General features: G+C 64.6%; 4 protein-coding genes across 10 annotated transcripts in view; 2 read left to right on the top strand and 2 right to left on the bottom strand.

Moving 5' to 3' along the window:
- Positions 1-524, bottom strand: part of POLD2 (DNA polymerase delta 2, accessory subunit) — a 3,880-nt gene extending 3,356 nt beyond the window's left edge. The window contains exon 1 of the mRNA XM_021374941.1: positions 395-524. The gene's annotated coding sequence lies outside the window, so the exon portion shown is untranslated. The remainder of the gene's footprint in view (positions 1-394) is intronic.
- On the top strand, positions 933-2,275 carry LOC110387122 (saposin-C-like). Its single transcript, XM_021374944.1, has 4 exons — positions 933-1,090; positions 1,526-1,632; positions 1,745-1,855; positions 1,940-2,275. The coding sequence occupies exons 1-4, from the start codon at positions 1,051-1,053 to the stop codon at positions 2,102-2,104; spliced, it is 423 nt and encodes a 140-aa protein (XP_021230619.1). The 5' UTR covers positions 933-1,050; the 3' UTR covers positions 2,105-2,275.
- GCK (glucokinase) lies at positions 3,123-8,820 on the bottom strand. Of its 6 annotated transcripts, none has more exons than XM_021374939.1 (11): positions 8,246-8,800; positions 7,915-7,945; positions 6,889-7,051; positions 6,644-6,798; positions 5,983-6,102; positions 5,819-5,914; positions 5,473-5,572; positions 5,204-5,387; positions 4,965-5,120; positions 3,578-3,811; positions 3,123-3,413 (listed from the first exon to the last, which is right to left on the bottom strand). In XM_021374939.1, exons 1-11 carry the CDS (start codon positions 8,503-8,505, stop codon positions 3,269-3,271), a joined length of 1,644 nt encoding a protein of 547 aa, XP_021230614.1. In that variant the 5' UTR covers positions 8,506-8,800; the 3' UTR covers positions 3,123-3,268. The 6 variants fall into 6 exon arrangements, with proteins under 6 accessions (XP_021230614.1, XP_021230615.1, XP_021230610.1 ...); XM_021374940.1 differs by having other exon boundaries at positions 8,250-8,554; XM_021374935.1 differs by having other exon boundaries at positions 5,473-5,914; positions 8,246-8,820.
- YKT6 (YKT6 v-SNARE homolog) lies at positions 8,945-12,823 on the top strand. 2 transcript variants are annotated; one of them, XM_021374942.1, is made up of 8 exons: positions 8,945-9,095; positions 10,094-10,245; positions 10,950-11,032; positions 11,226-11,326; positions 11,433-11,537; positions 11,608-11,673; positions 11,762-11,863; positions 12,077-12,823. In XM_021374942.1, exons 2-8 carry the CDS (start codon positions 10,142-10,144, stop codon positions 12,110-12,112), a joined length of 597 nt encoding a protein of 198 aa, XP_021230617.1. In that variant the 5' UTR covers positions 8,945-9,095; positions 10,094-10,141; the 3' UTR covers positions 12,113-12,823. The 2 variants fall into 2 exon arrangements, with proteins under 2 accessions (XP_021230617.1, XP_021230618.1); XM_021374943.1 differs by having other exon boundaries at positions 8,947-9,095; positions 10,134-10,245.

The following is a 13,277-nucleotide window of genomic DNA, read 5'->3' on the forward strand; positions in this document are numbered from 1 at the left end:
CCAGTTCACTCCGTAGCACACGAAGCCCCCAGAGTGCTCCCCCAAATCACTCCCTGGCAACTCAACCCTCCCCAGATGCCCCCCAGATCAATCCCTGCACCTAAATCCCCCACAAAGATCCACTAAATTGCCCCCTGGCACCTGAAGCCTCCCCCCACATACACCCCCCCAACACCCCCGTGCTATCTAAAGCCCCCAGATCAACCCCCGGCTCCTGAATCCCCCCTAATTCACTCCCTGGTACCCTAATTCTCCAGACGCCCCATCCCCATGCCTCCCCGGTACACAAAGGCCCCAAAACGCCTCCAGACCCCCCCGAACACAACCCGGGACCCCCACAACAGCGGGGACCCCCCCCGGGCTCCCCCTACAACCCTCCCCCACAGTGACGTACGGGGTCAGAGGTCACGGGGGGGCACCGCCGCCGCCTCCACGCGGCACGGAGGACATTTGGGATGGGGCGGCTGGGGGGGGGGAGAGCGAATGGCGCGAACGCGGGGAGCGGAAGTGGCGTACCCGCGGGGCGGAAGTGGCGTCAGAGAGGCGCGGCGCCATGGTAACCGCGGTGGCCGCGGGGGCGCTGTTGCCACGGCAACAGTGGGGCCTGGGCCTGGATCCCACGGGCCGCTCTGACCTCACAGCCCCACGGATCCGCCGGGCCCTGCGGAACGGTTCCGAGCCCCGCGTGTCCCGCCCGCCCCGGGGGCTGAGCGCCGGTCCCGCGCCGCCTCGTGTGACCTGAGCCCCGCGTGGGGCCTGCGCGCAGGGCAGCGTCGCCCCGCAGAGCTGTGTCTGCGGGGCCGCAACAGAGAGCAGGGCCCGGTGTGCCCCCCTCCCTCCCCTCTTCCTGCCGCGGTGACGCTCGGGGCGGAGGTGTGGGGTGGAGGTGTGGGGCGGAGGTGTGGGGCAAAGACGCCGGTCCCTCTCCATTTTAAGGCCTCGCTGGGTTTCCTCCACGCTGAGTGGCTCATCCGTCCCCACCGCACGGCTGCGGGGGGCTATAAAGGTGCAGGGTGGGACACGGGGCTGTCACCTACACTGGGGGACAACATGGCCGCTGCTTTCATCGTGCTGCTGGCCGTGGGGGCTGGTATGGGGCTGTGGGCCTGGGGATGACACCGGGGGCGGTGGGGCTGGGGAACACGTGGGGAAAACGTGTGGATGTGAGGATGGTGAGATGGGGGTGTGGGGACGGCAGAGAGGGACGTGGGGGTGGTGTCTGCGTGGGGGTGTGAGGATGGCAGGGATGAGAATGTGGGGATATGGGGACATGGGGATAAGGGGACATGGGGTCAGGGTCAAGCGTGGGGACATGGAGATAGTGGAGATGGGGACATGGGGAAGGGGTCTGCATGGGGACATGGGGACAGCGAGGATGGTGATGTGCAATGGGGACAGGAGCGCATGGGGACAGGGTGTGAGTACTGGGTACACCCAGGACACACAGGGATGTCAGTGACTGCTGTATGCCCCATCCCGCTGTGGGGCAGTTGTGGGGCAGCATGGTGACACCCTCCATCTCCAGCCGTGCAGGTGGCAGTGACTGAGCTGCCCCATGACGACCACCAGGATGTGGCCACTCAGAGCCACGAGGAACAGCTATGGCACCTGCTCCAGGATGGCTCAGCCGCGGTGAGGATGCACCCTGGCCATGGGGCTTGCTGTGGGGCAGCCCCACACAGGGTTGGAACATGGAGGGAGGGAGGGGGTGGCAGCACCCTGAGGGCCTGTTCTGTCCCCACAGTGGGACGCGGACGAAGAGGACACAATGGGACCGATCAAGGGGATTAAATGCAGCGTCTGCACAAGCCTGGTGAAGAAGCTGAAGAAGATTGTGGGCGATGACCCCGATGAGGTGAGTAGGGCACAGGGGGTCCTGGCAGGCTTGGGTGGCCCAGTGGCTGCAGCCCTGCTGACACCATGGGGCTGGGACCCACAGGATGCCATCAACACGGCGCTGAACAAGGTGTGCAGTATTGGGAAGCGCCAGAACCGTATCTGCAAGCAGCTGGTGAAGAAGTTCCGGCAGCAGCTCAGTGATGCGCTGCAAGAAGACGACGATCCCCAAGCCGTGTGCACCACCCTGGGGCTGTGCAAGGGCTGAGCGCGGCCAGAGCCCACATCCTGTACCCCACATCCCGTGACAGAGCCCCACATCCTGTGTGCAGACCCCACATCCTACGTGAGGACCCTGAAACACAGACCCACAGCCCCGTCCCAGTCTCCCTCCCAGTCCCCGTTCCCATGCAATAAAGCCGCTCACCTCTGCCATCGCCCCTTTGATTCGGGTTTTATTTGGCCATGGGGGCATGTGGGGGCTATGGGGCCGGGGGGCTGACATGTGGGGACCTCAGTGATGGGGCCATAGGGTGAGGTGCACAGCGAGCTCGGGGATGGGGTCCCTGTGAGGACATGGGGGTCTGGGGGTGGTGCGGTGATGGAGGGGATGCAGTACTGGGGGCCAGGCTGGGGCCAGGCTGAGCCCAGGGGATCCCGTTCTGTTGCTCCCAGCCAATCAGAGCACAGGAGATCCTTTTTCTGGCCACAGCCCATGAGAACACAGGAAATCCCGCAGTTGATGGGACCAATCAGAGCACAGGATCCCATGGCAGGGGCTGTCCCCTCCTTCCCAGACCCCAGGGGTGCCCCCAGATGTCCCCCTTCCCCCGGGAGGTCCCCATGCCACAGGGTGACCCCCACCCCACTCAGCAGCCCCACACCCTCAGGGTGTCCCTGGCCCCACAGGGCTCTGTCCGCCGGTATGACCCCGGAGGGACCCTGTGCTGCAGGGAGCCCCAGACCGCCGTGGGGCACCCGAGGTGCCCCCATAGCCCCCATGGGGGCACTAGACTGGGGGTCTTCAGCTTTTAGCCCCCTGATTATGGCTCCGAGCTCCACGCAGAGGCAAGAAGTGGCATGTGTCACCATGGGGCTGCTACCACCAGAACCGAGGGAGTTAGGGACACTGACTTCCACTGCTTGGTACCCCTGGGCTGGGGGACCGTCGGGTTCAGGGTCACAGGGTGCTGCACCACGGGTGGGGCCACGGCTCCCCCATCGCTCCATCCTTGTCCCCAGAATGGTCCAGGGGGTCTCGAGAAGGGGACACTGGAGAGTGGCCGTACAGAGCAGCACCGGGACAGCGTTCCTGGAGGAGAAGTCCACGCTGACCCCGTTTATTGGGGAGCCCCGGCACCGTCCCGGCGCCATCCGAGCCCTTCCCGCATCAGTCCCGGCTCCTCAGCGCGTCCCCGCTGCCCAGTCCGGCTCACTGCCCCATCATGCAGGCCATCTTGCAGGCCACGGCCGAGATGAGCGCGGCCCCGCGCCCACTGCCCTCCTCCGACTGGATGAAGGTGATGTCGCAGCCGGGAGTCAGCTGCCGCACCGTGGCGTGGAAACGGTCCTTGAAGCTGCGGGGGGAGGGCGAGGGTGTGGGGTAGGGGTAGGATTAGAGTTAGGTTTAGGGTTAGGATTAGGGTTAGGGTTAGGGTTAGAAGGAGAAAATGGAGAGTCAGGGCAATGGGAATGGGGAGGACGGAGGCTGGGAGGGGATGACACCTCCCCGCGGTCTCACCTGGGGTGCAGCTTGTAGACAGAGCCGTCCACCCCCACGGTGATCTTGAGGGTCTCCTGGCTGCGGCTCTCCCGCATGCGGTTGATGACGCCGGCCAGCCCGGCTGAGCACATCTGGGCAGCGCGCGTGGAGACGCTCTCGCACACCATGCGCACGATGTCGCAGTCCGGCCCCGAGGGCAGCAGCCCGAAGGCCGTGAGGATGTTGTAGATCTGCTTGCGGTCGCCCGAGTCGCTGTGGTGGGACAGAGTCATATGTCGGATGGGGGACAGCCATGGGGTGGAGGGGTGGTGTGGGCCCCGAAGTGGGGCAGTGGAACCAGGAATGCAACCAGCGACAGCTACAGAGGGCTGGTGTGGGGTGATGGGGCAGGGAACCCCAGTGTGGGGCAATTGTAGAGGGTTGTCATGGGGGTGATGGCACAGGGAATCTCCATGAGGACAGTTCCAGCAGGCTGGCATGGGCTAACAGCAAAGGGGATCCCAAAGTGGGGCAATGGGATAGGGGACTCCAACCTAGGTCAGTAGGATAGGAGACTCCAGCATGGGCAGCTATAGAGGGCTGATGTGGAGTGATGAGATGGGGGATCCCAACTGGGGACAGCCATTAGAGTGAGCTGGGGTGATGGCACAGTGGACCCTGATGTGGGACGCTGGTGTGGGGTGATGGGGCTGGGGATCCTGATGCCCAACGTGAGGCAATGAGGTAGGGAGTCCCAGTATGGGGCAGCTGTAGAGGGTTTCTATGGGGTTATGGCACAGGGAACCCCCCATGTGGGACAGTCTGGTGCTGAGAGAGGGGGCAGGGGACCCCAAAGTGGCACAGTGGGATAAACGATAACAAACTGGGATCATCAATGGATGACAGCTTAATCAATGGGAGGAGGGACTCCAGTGTAGGGCAGTTGTAGAGGGCTGGTGTGGGGTGATGGGACAAGACCCCACTGTGGGACACCAGTGTAGAGCGATGGGGCAGGGGACCTCAATGTCTAGTGGGGAGTAGTGAGGTAGGGAACCCCAGTATGGGGCAGCTGTAGAGGGTTTCCGTGGGGCAATGGGTTGCGGGACCCCAGTGTGGGGCAATAGGACAGGGGAACCACACGTGGGGCCGTTCTGGAAGGCTGCTATTGGGGAGACGGGGCAGGGGACCTCAGTGTGGGACAGTCTGATGTGGGGACATGGGGAAAGGAACCCCAGTGTCGAGAAATGGGTTGGGGACCCCAATATGGGGCAGCTGCAGAGAGTTGCCATAGGGCGATGGGACAGAGGACCCCGCATGATAGGGCCAGCTGGGGTGAGGGGACAGGGACCTTAAGGTGGGGTGAGGGGGATGGGGAGCACCCCACTGACACAAGGCACCACAAGGGACCCCCACGGCCGCCCCATACCTCTCCACCTGCGACACGAAGCGCGTCTCAAAGGCGCCGCGCGTCTTGAGCTTCTCGCAGGCCTGCCCGCTGAACAGCAGGTTCTCGTCCACCAGCCGCAGCAGCACCAGCCGCACGATCTCCCCCATGTATTTGCCCCCGATGATCTTCTCGTAGCTGGGGACGGGGCAGCGTCAGGGCCCTGCTCCCCCCGCCCCACACCCATATGGGGAAGGAGCCGCCGCCGCCCCACTCCTTACAGCTGCTGACCGGGGTTAAGCGAGGTCTCGTCCACCACGCGGTCGTACTCCAGCAGGAACTCGTCCAGCTCCCCCGACGCCCCGAACGCGCCCCACTCCGTGTTCACGCACATGCGGCCCTCGTCGCCCTCCACCAGCTCCACGTTGTGCATCTCCTCCATGTAGCAGGCGTTGCAGCCCGTCCCTGCGGGGGTGGGGGGGCAGGTTTGGGGTTTGGGGCCGCCCTGTGCCCCCCCGTGTCCCTTCCCTGTGACCCCGCAGCCCCTTACCCACAATCATGCCGACCTCGCAGCGGTGGTCCTCGTAGTAGCAGGAGATCATGGTGGCAACGGTGTCATTCACCATGGCCACCACGTCCATCTCAAAGTCCTGCCCCGGGAGGGGACACGCGGTGATGTGGGCATGGGATCGGGACACACGTGGTGACAGTGGGTATGGGATGGGGACACGCACAATGATGGTGGGGATGGGATGGGGAAACACACACGTGGTGACGTGGGCATTGGATGGGGACACACGTGGTGACAGCAGACACGGGGTGGGGATGCACACAATGATGATGGATCCCAGGGGAGGACCCACACGGTGACAGTGGGGCCGGGGGGCACGTCTCACCCCGCGCCGTTTGATGGCGTCCCGCAGCAGCCCCACCACATTGTTTCCCTCTGCTCCTGAGGCCTTGAAGCCCTTGGTCCAGTTCAGCAGGATGCCCTGGGGGGCACAGAGCGTGGGTGGGGGCTGCGGTGGCACCGTGTCCCCCCGCCCCGCCATCCCCTCACCTTGTCGATGTCCTCGTGTCGCACAGGGAAGGAGAAGGTGAAGCCCAGGGGCAGCTTTTTGTGCTTCATCTGGTGCTTGTCCAGGAAGTCAGAGATGCACTCCGAGATGTAGTCGAAGAGCTGGGGACACCGGGAGGGACGTCACCGCAGTGTCCCCGTCCCTAGTGCTGCCTTGGTGCTGCCACCCCATCCCCAGTGCCACACCACTCGGTCCCCAGTGCTGCTGTGTCCCCACCATTCCATCCCTAGTGCTGCCACATCCCTGCCACCCTGTCACCAGCACTGTCATGTTCCCACCACCTTGCCCCCAGAGCTGCCATGTCCCCTGTCACCCTGTCCCCAGTGCCACCGCATCCCTGTCACCAGTGTCACCTCATCCCCAGTGCCACCATGTCCCCACCACTCACTCCATCCCCAGTGCCACCATGTCCCAGTGTCCTCACTCCCAGCTTCATCATGTCCCTGCCACTCTGTCTGTCCTGAGCATCACCAAGCCCATACCACCCCATCCCCAGTGCCACCACGTCCCCACCACCCTGTCCCCAGTGACACCGTGTCCCCAGACTGGACACCACTGGTGGGGACACCTCTCCTCAGTCCCAGCAGGTGTCCCTGTGGTGGTGTCAGCGCAGCGGTGAGGACCCCCCTGGCCCCTGCTCACCATCTCAGCTGTCCCTGTCATGGCGTCCTCGGGGATGGAGTACATCTGGTGCTTCGTCTTCACTTTCCACTGCCCCTCCTCGCCCTCGCCCACCTTCACCAGCATCACGCGGAAGTTGGTGCCGCCCAGGTCCAGCGAGAGGAAGTCCCCGACCTCTGCAGCGCGGTGGGGAGACGTGGGGCACCTCAGGGCCGTCCTTGCTGCCACCACAGCATGGGGGTGGGCACGGCCCCGTGGCACCTTACCCGACCCCTCGGGCGTGGAGCGCACGTAGGTGGGCAGCATCTTGACCGAGGCCTCCTCGTGCGTCTCCAGCTTCAGCCCGCGGTCCATCTCCTTCTGCATGCGGTGCATCACCTTCCGCAGGTCCTCCTCCTTCAGCCGGAACTCTGACAGGATCTGCTCCACCTGCGGGGTTCCCCGGGGCCGTGGGACCCCCTGGCAGTGAGTGCCGGGGACCCCAGCCCCCCCCGCCGCCGTCCCCGCTGTTTTCCCCACCGCCGTGCCGCGGCCCCGCAGCCAGCTGTGCTCGCTGCATTAAGGCCTCATTAGTCAGCGGCCCCGGGCTGCGAGCGCTGGGGCTGTTTTCTTGCGGCTGCTGCTTAGAAAAGGGGTGAACCCAACGGAGCCCTCAGGGTGACCCTGACAGAATATTTGGGGTGACCCCAATGGAACATTTGGAGTGACCCCAAAGGAGCCTTCAATGCGATCCCAACGAAGCCTTCAGAGTGACCCCAACAGAACATTCGGGGTGATCCCAATGGAGCTTTCGTGGTGACACGGAGCTACCCCATTCCGCTGGGCTCTGCTCCACGCTGAATCCTCCCCAGTCCCTCCACGCCCATCCCAGCACAGACACCTGAAGCTTGTGGGTCCAACTTTGGGGTCTCAGCCCCAAACCCTCCCATGGGAACACAGCACCACAGCCTCAGGGTGAGGAACACCTCAAGGAGAAGCGCTGGCGCCCTGCCCTCCTGCTGGACCCCCCGATAGTGACCCCATGGGCTCTCTGCTCCCAGTGTGGGGCTTTGCTCTGCATTAGGGTCTGCCCCTTCCCTCCCAGCACCAGCCCAGAAGGATCCAGCGTTCCACCGGGCTCTTCCTGGGGTCGGGCCAGAGGCCACGTGCCCCACGCAATGCCCGGCGCTCAGCACCCGCAGCCCCGCTGACCTCCGACACCACAGCCCCACTGCACGGCCACACGCGGGCCCGGCCGTGGGACCATGGGTCTATGGGGCCATGGGGCCAGGGGCTATGGGGCTGGAGCTCACCTTCTCTTGCCGCCAGCTCTCCATCCTGCTCCTGTGGTCCAGCATGGGGGCAGCCGTTGGCGCGGGCCGGACACCGCTGTCCCCCCACGTCCCCCCGTGTGCCCCCCGCCCGGATCTCCGCCCTTAGCTCATGGGGCGCCCCCGATCCCCCCTCCACGGCCGTCCCGTCAGGAGGGCTCGGGCCCGGCTCCCCACATCCCGGGGCGGCCCTCGGGGTGCGGGGTGCCCGCGGGCCCTCCTCCTGCTCTGCCTGCGGCCCTGCGGGGCGGTGGGAAGGCCGTGGGTGCCCGGCAGAGCAGTGCAGCCCGTCAGCGGGCGGCAGTTGTCATACCAACCACTCCGTGTCCTGGTCACCACCGCCAGCTCTCCAGCGGTCCCATGGAGACAGGCGACCGCGGCTCCGTGACAAAGGTGAGAATGCGGCGGTCGCCGGCCCCACAGTGCCGGGGGGAGCCCCACGTGGGGCCCACCCAGCGTGGCCTCCCAGGATATCCCCACGGCGCTGGCCCCATAGCGCAGTGCCTGCCCCACAACTGGGCGAGGCCTCGGGGTCGTGAGTGGAGGGTCGTGGCACACTGGGGGCTGCCCCATAGGGGGCCCATTCTGTGGGGTGAGGCTGCCCCATGGGGCCGGCCCCACACCGGAGGCCACGCCCACACTTCAGACCCCGCCCAAAAGACGGTGCCACGCCCACTGTGGAGGCTCCGCCCATTCACGAGGCTCCACCCATAGATAAGGCTCCGCCCTCTTCAGAGGCCCCGCCCACACAACAGACACCGCCTTTTCCGACGACCACGCCCCTCACTTAGACCACGCCCCCAAAACTGGTCCCCGCCCGCACTGGAGGCCCCGCCCCACCGACGAAGCCCCGCCTCCAGGCGGTGCCCCTCCCACAAAGAGGCCCCGCTCTTCTCACAACGCCCCCTCTGGCAGCCATGACGTCAGCGCAGAGCTGATTGGCTCTCCCGGCTCCGAGGAGGTGGGTGGGCGGGGCCGGCCAGCCTGCCGCACTTTCATTGGCCGAAACACGAAAGAAGGGCGGGACGAGGGTGGCGCCTGCGCAGGGCGGGTGCGGCCCCGTGGCAGTGACCAGCGTTGGGGTCACTTCCGGCCGCCGCCTTTCTGTTTCCGGGTCGGGAGCTCTCCCGTCCGTCGTCGCTTACGAGCAGCCGGCTGCGCCGGTACCGGGCGGGTGTGGCTGAGGGGTGTGGGGCGGGGCGTGGTGGGGCCGCAGGCCACGGGGCGGGGCGGAGCGGGGTGGGGCCGGGGGTCGGGGGGGCCGGGGGGGGTCGGGGTACGGTGGGGCAGCAGCAGCAGGGCCGGGCCGGGAACGCTGCGGGGCGGAGGCCGCGGTGCTGGGAGCCGGAGGGGAGGGGACGTGGGGTCCCGGTGGGTCCTGATGTGGTTCTGTTGTGCCCGGTGGGGTCTTAGTGCGTTCCCATTGGAGTCTTGCGGGATCCTGATGGGGTCCCAGTGGGGTCGCAGTGTGTCCAGTGGGTCTCGGTGAGGTCCCAGTGCTTCCCGTTGGGGTCTGATGCATTCCTGGGGGGGTTCTGGGGCATTCCCGGTGGACCCAGTGCCGTGCCGGTGGGGTTCCAGTGGGGTCCTACTGGGTGCTGGTGAGGTCCTGGTAGTTCCCATTGGGGTCTGAGGGTGCTCAGTGGGTTCCTGGTGGGGTCCTGATTGATCTCTCTGGGGTCCCAGTGGCATCTGGTGCACCCAGTGGAGTCCCAGTGTGTCCCAGTGTCAAACTGGTGTGCCCAGTGGGGACTTCCTGGGTTCCCGTTGGGGTCTTCGTGGGTCCTAATGAAGTCCGAGTGTGCTCAGTGGGTCCAGCTTGGGTCCCAGTGGTTCCCATTTGGGTCCTGGTGGGGTTTGGTGAAGTCCTGGTGGGTCTCAGTGTGCCCAGTGTGGTGTTAATGGGTGCTGGTGGGGTTCTGGTAGTTCCCATTGATGTCCAGGTGTGCTCAGTGAGTTCCTGGTGGGGTCCTGGTGGAGTCCTGATTGGTCCCTCTGGGGTCCTCCTTGGGTCCCGCGTGCCCAGTGGTGTCCCATTGGGTCCCAGTGTCATCTTGGTGTGCCCAGTGAGGTTTCCTTATGTCCCCATGGGTTTCTGGTATGGTCCTGGTGTGCCCAGTGGGTCCCAGCGTGGTGCTGATGGGGTCCCGGTGGTCCCCAGTTCCTGCAGGACGCCTCTCAGAACCCCACTCCACCCGCAGTGCCTGCCATGAGGCTGTACAGCCTGAGCGTACTGTACAAGGGTGAGGCCCGCGTGCAGCTGCTGAAGGCTGCCTCCGATGTCTCCACCTTCAACTTCTTTCAGCGGTCCAGGTGAGACCCTGACCCCCCTCTGTGTCCCCAGGGTGTGCGGGGCCGTGTTCTGCTCCCACCCAGGAGGCACTGCCCTGCCTCTCACTGTCATCTAATTACAAAGTGTTGCCGTGTCCCTGCTTGGTGCTGCCCGCTCAGGACGGGCTGGTTCAGCCCGGAGCTTGGGAGGGCCCGGAGCTCTGTGGATGGGGCAAGAGCCCAGTACTGGGGCATGGGGAAGCGCTCGCTCACAGGGCTCCAATTTTCCAGCCCTGTCCCTGCCGAGGGTTTGTTGGAGCCTTGGGCGCGTCCGGTTCTGCAATTGCAGTGATAAAGGGAAAACACTTTTAAGTAAAACCATCCTAAAAAAACATTCCCTTGGCCAAATAGGTGAAGGGAATGGGAGAGCTGGGACAGCCCTGCCAACCCATGTGCTTGAAGGCGGATTGCATGCAGCAAAGTAATCTCCTACAGACCCCCACCTCTGCCTTATCGTGGCTCCTTGCCAAATCCAGACAATGTTTGCTGCAGAAGGGCTGTGCCCATGCTGGGGGATGCTCCTGAACCCCAGAAATCCCAGCACAAGTCCCACCAGTGTCTTGGTGGGGCTGTTGGGGGGAAAAGGGGCTGTGGGGATGGGCTGGGGCTTCCCTGTGCCCCACAGCCCCATGGGGCCGCGCTCCTGGAGCAGAGGATCAGTGAGAGCCGGCGCTTTGTGCTCACAGCGTGCAGGAATTCATGACCTTCACCAGCCAGCTGATTGTGGAGCGCTCAGAGCTGGGCAGCAGGGCCTCGGTCAAGGAGCAAGGTGAGTGTGATGCCTTCCAATGCCTCCAGTCAAGCCACACCTCCTCCTGTTCCTGTGCTGGGGAGGCGGTCTGGGGGCAGAGCGTGGGCAGAGCAGGGTCCAGCCCCAAAGTCCTCCCTGTTCTGCGGGGCTGAGCCCTCTCCTTGAGCACTGGGGGGCTCTGGGCCTTCTCCAACCCCATCTCTTTGCCCAGACTACCTGTGCCACGTGTATGTGCGCAGTGATGGGCTGGCTGGCGTGGTGATTGCTGACAACGAGTACCCGTCACGGGTGTGCTTCACTTTGCTGGACAAGGTGAGCGGTGCGGGGTGGGACTTGTGAGTCACCTCAGGGAGTCAGGGCTTCCTGTGGGTCTGCCAGCTCTGTGCTGACGGAATGAGCCCTGCACCCTCACACACAGGTCCTGGAGGAGTTCTCCAGGCAGGTGAGCAGGGTGGACTGGCCCTCGGGGTCTCCTGCCACCATCAGCTACGCAGCTCTGGATGGATACCTCAGCAAATACCAGGTACGGGCGCTGCAGTTCCCGGGGTTCCATGCGTGCTGCCGCTGCGCTGACGCTGTGTCTCCTCTCCCAGAACCCTCGCGACGCCGACCCGATGACCAGAGTGCAGGCGGAGCTGGACGAGACCAAAATCATCCTGGTGAGGCTGGTGGTGACCGCGCCGTCCCTGCTCCCCTCTGCTCCAGCCCTGGGAGCGCTGTGCCATCAGCACCGCTTCCTTTTGGTAGCACAACACTATGGAGTCACTGCTGGAGCGAGGGGAGAAACTGGATGATCTGGTGTCCAAGTCGGAGGTGCTTGGGGTGCAGTCCAAAGCCTTCTACAAAACCGTGAGTGTGGACTGCTTCACCATGGGTGGTTTTCCTTGAGCTGAGGGCTGTGGGATGGGCACGAGGGGAGCGTGGGGAGCTCCTCAGCCCCTCCAAAAGAGCCAGTCCTCACTGCTGTGGGTTTGGACCATGGCCATGAGCCTCCATGGAGAGCTGGGCTCTAGGGCCAGGGTTACCCCGCGGTGGGCTCACCTTAACGTCCACCCTTTGCAGGCCCGAAAGCAGAACTCATGCTGTGAGATCATGTGACCCGGAGCCGGGGGTCTCCTGCTCCGGCCCACCAGGGCCTTCGCTCCCATTCGGATCTTGACCGCTCCCAGGACTGAAAGCAGAACCCCGCGGGCTCCTGGGCCGTGCCACAGCCTTACCCAAAAACTGGTCTTAGCAGCCCCTGTGCCGGGGGAGCACCGGGAGCACACCGTGCCCTGCCATGACGCTTGTCACACCAGCCAGTGCCTCGGCCATGGGAATGGGGAGAAAGGAGCCGGGCTGCCCCGCAGGGCCCGGGGCTGTGCGGGGAGCAGGGGGGCTTTTATGGGGCTGCTGCAGGGGGTGGGTGGGGAGGGAAGGGAGATGGATTGCTCTGGTCCGGGGGAGGCTCAGTGCTGTGTTCTGTCCCCTTCCTCCAGCAGAACCAGGGGCCGGGGGGAGAGGGTGGCACCGAGGGGACATGGCACTGCACCAGGCCCCGTCCCCTGTGGCAGTGGCGCTGGTGGGGGCTGTCACCTTTGGGATGGGTCTGAGCTCCTGCCCTGGGGACAGGTTTGGGGCGGTGGGGAACTGGCAGGGATGGGTGTGGGGCTCCCCGCTCCCTGCCCCATGGCGGCCCAAGGGGACTCAGCCTCCAGCTCCAATCCGTGGAAAGGGCAAAGCTTTCGCTCGGGACTGTAGCGTGATCGGTGTTGCCTGTTGTTTCCGTGCCGCCGCCCGCGGCCGATAAAGTTGTCTTTGGTGGTTGTAGCCTGGCTCTGACTGGGGGTCTGGGAGTGGAAGGTGAGTGTGGGGGGGCCGAGGGGGGGTGGGTAGAACCAGGGGGCAACCCTATAGGAAAGCGCCATGCAGTGCCACAGGGTCGCTCCACATCAGCCCCGCCGGGTTTTTCTTTTTGTCAGTTGTTTTTCCTCATAATTTATTTGCAGTTTTTCCCGAGACAAAAACGAAATCAGAGTCATCTTTTACACTTACAAGGCTCAGAAAGAAAAGACGAAGGGGTCCGAGGTGGGGGGGGGGAAATGCTGGGGAGGAGATGGAAAAGAACGAGAGAAAAGGGGAGAGGAGAGGGGAGAAAATTCGGCAACGATCCACCAGCATTCATGGGACAGAAACAGCTCAGCTCAGCTCCTCGACATACAGCGTTAGCGCTCGAGGGTGCTCCCGCGCAAAGTGCATGCAGAAAATAAACACCACCCCCCCC

This window comes from Numida meleagris, chromosome 21 (genome assembly GCF_002078875.1).
Source record: "Numida meleagris isolate 19003 breed g44 Domestic line chromosome 21, NumMel1.0, whole genome shotgun sequence".
Lineage (NCBI taxonomy): Eukaryota > Metazoa > Chordata > Aves > Galliformes > Numididae > Numida > Numida meleagris.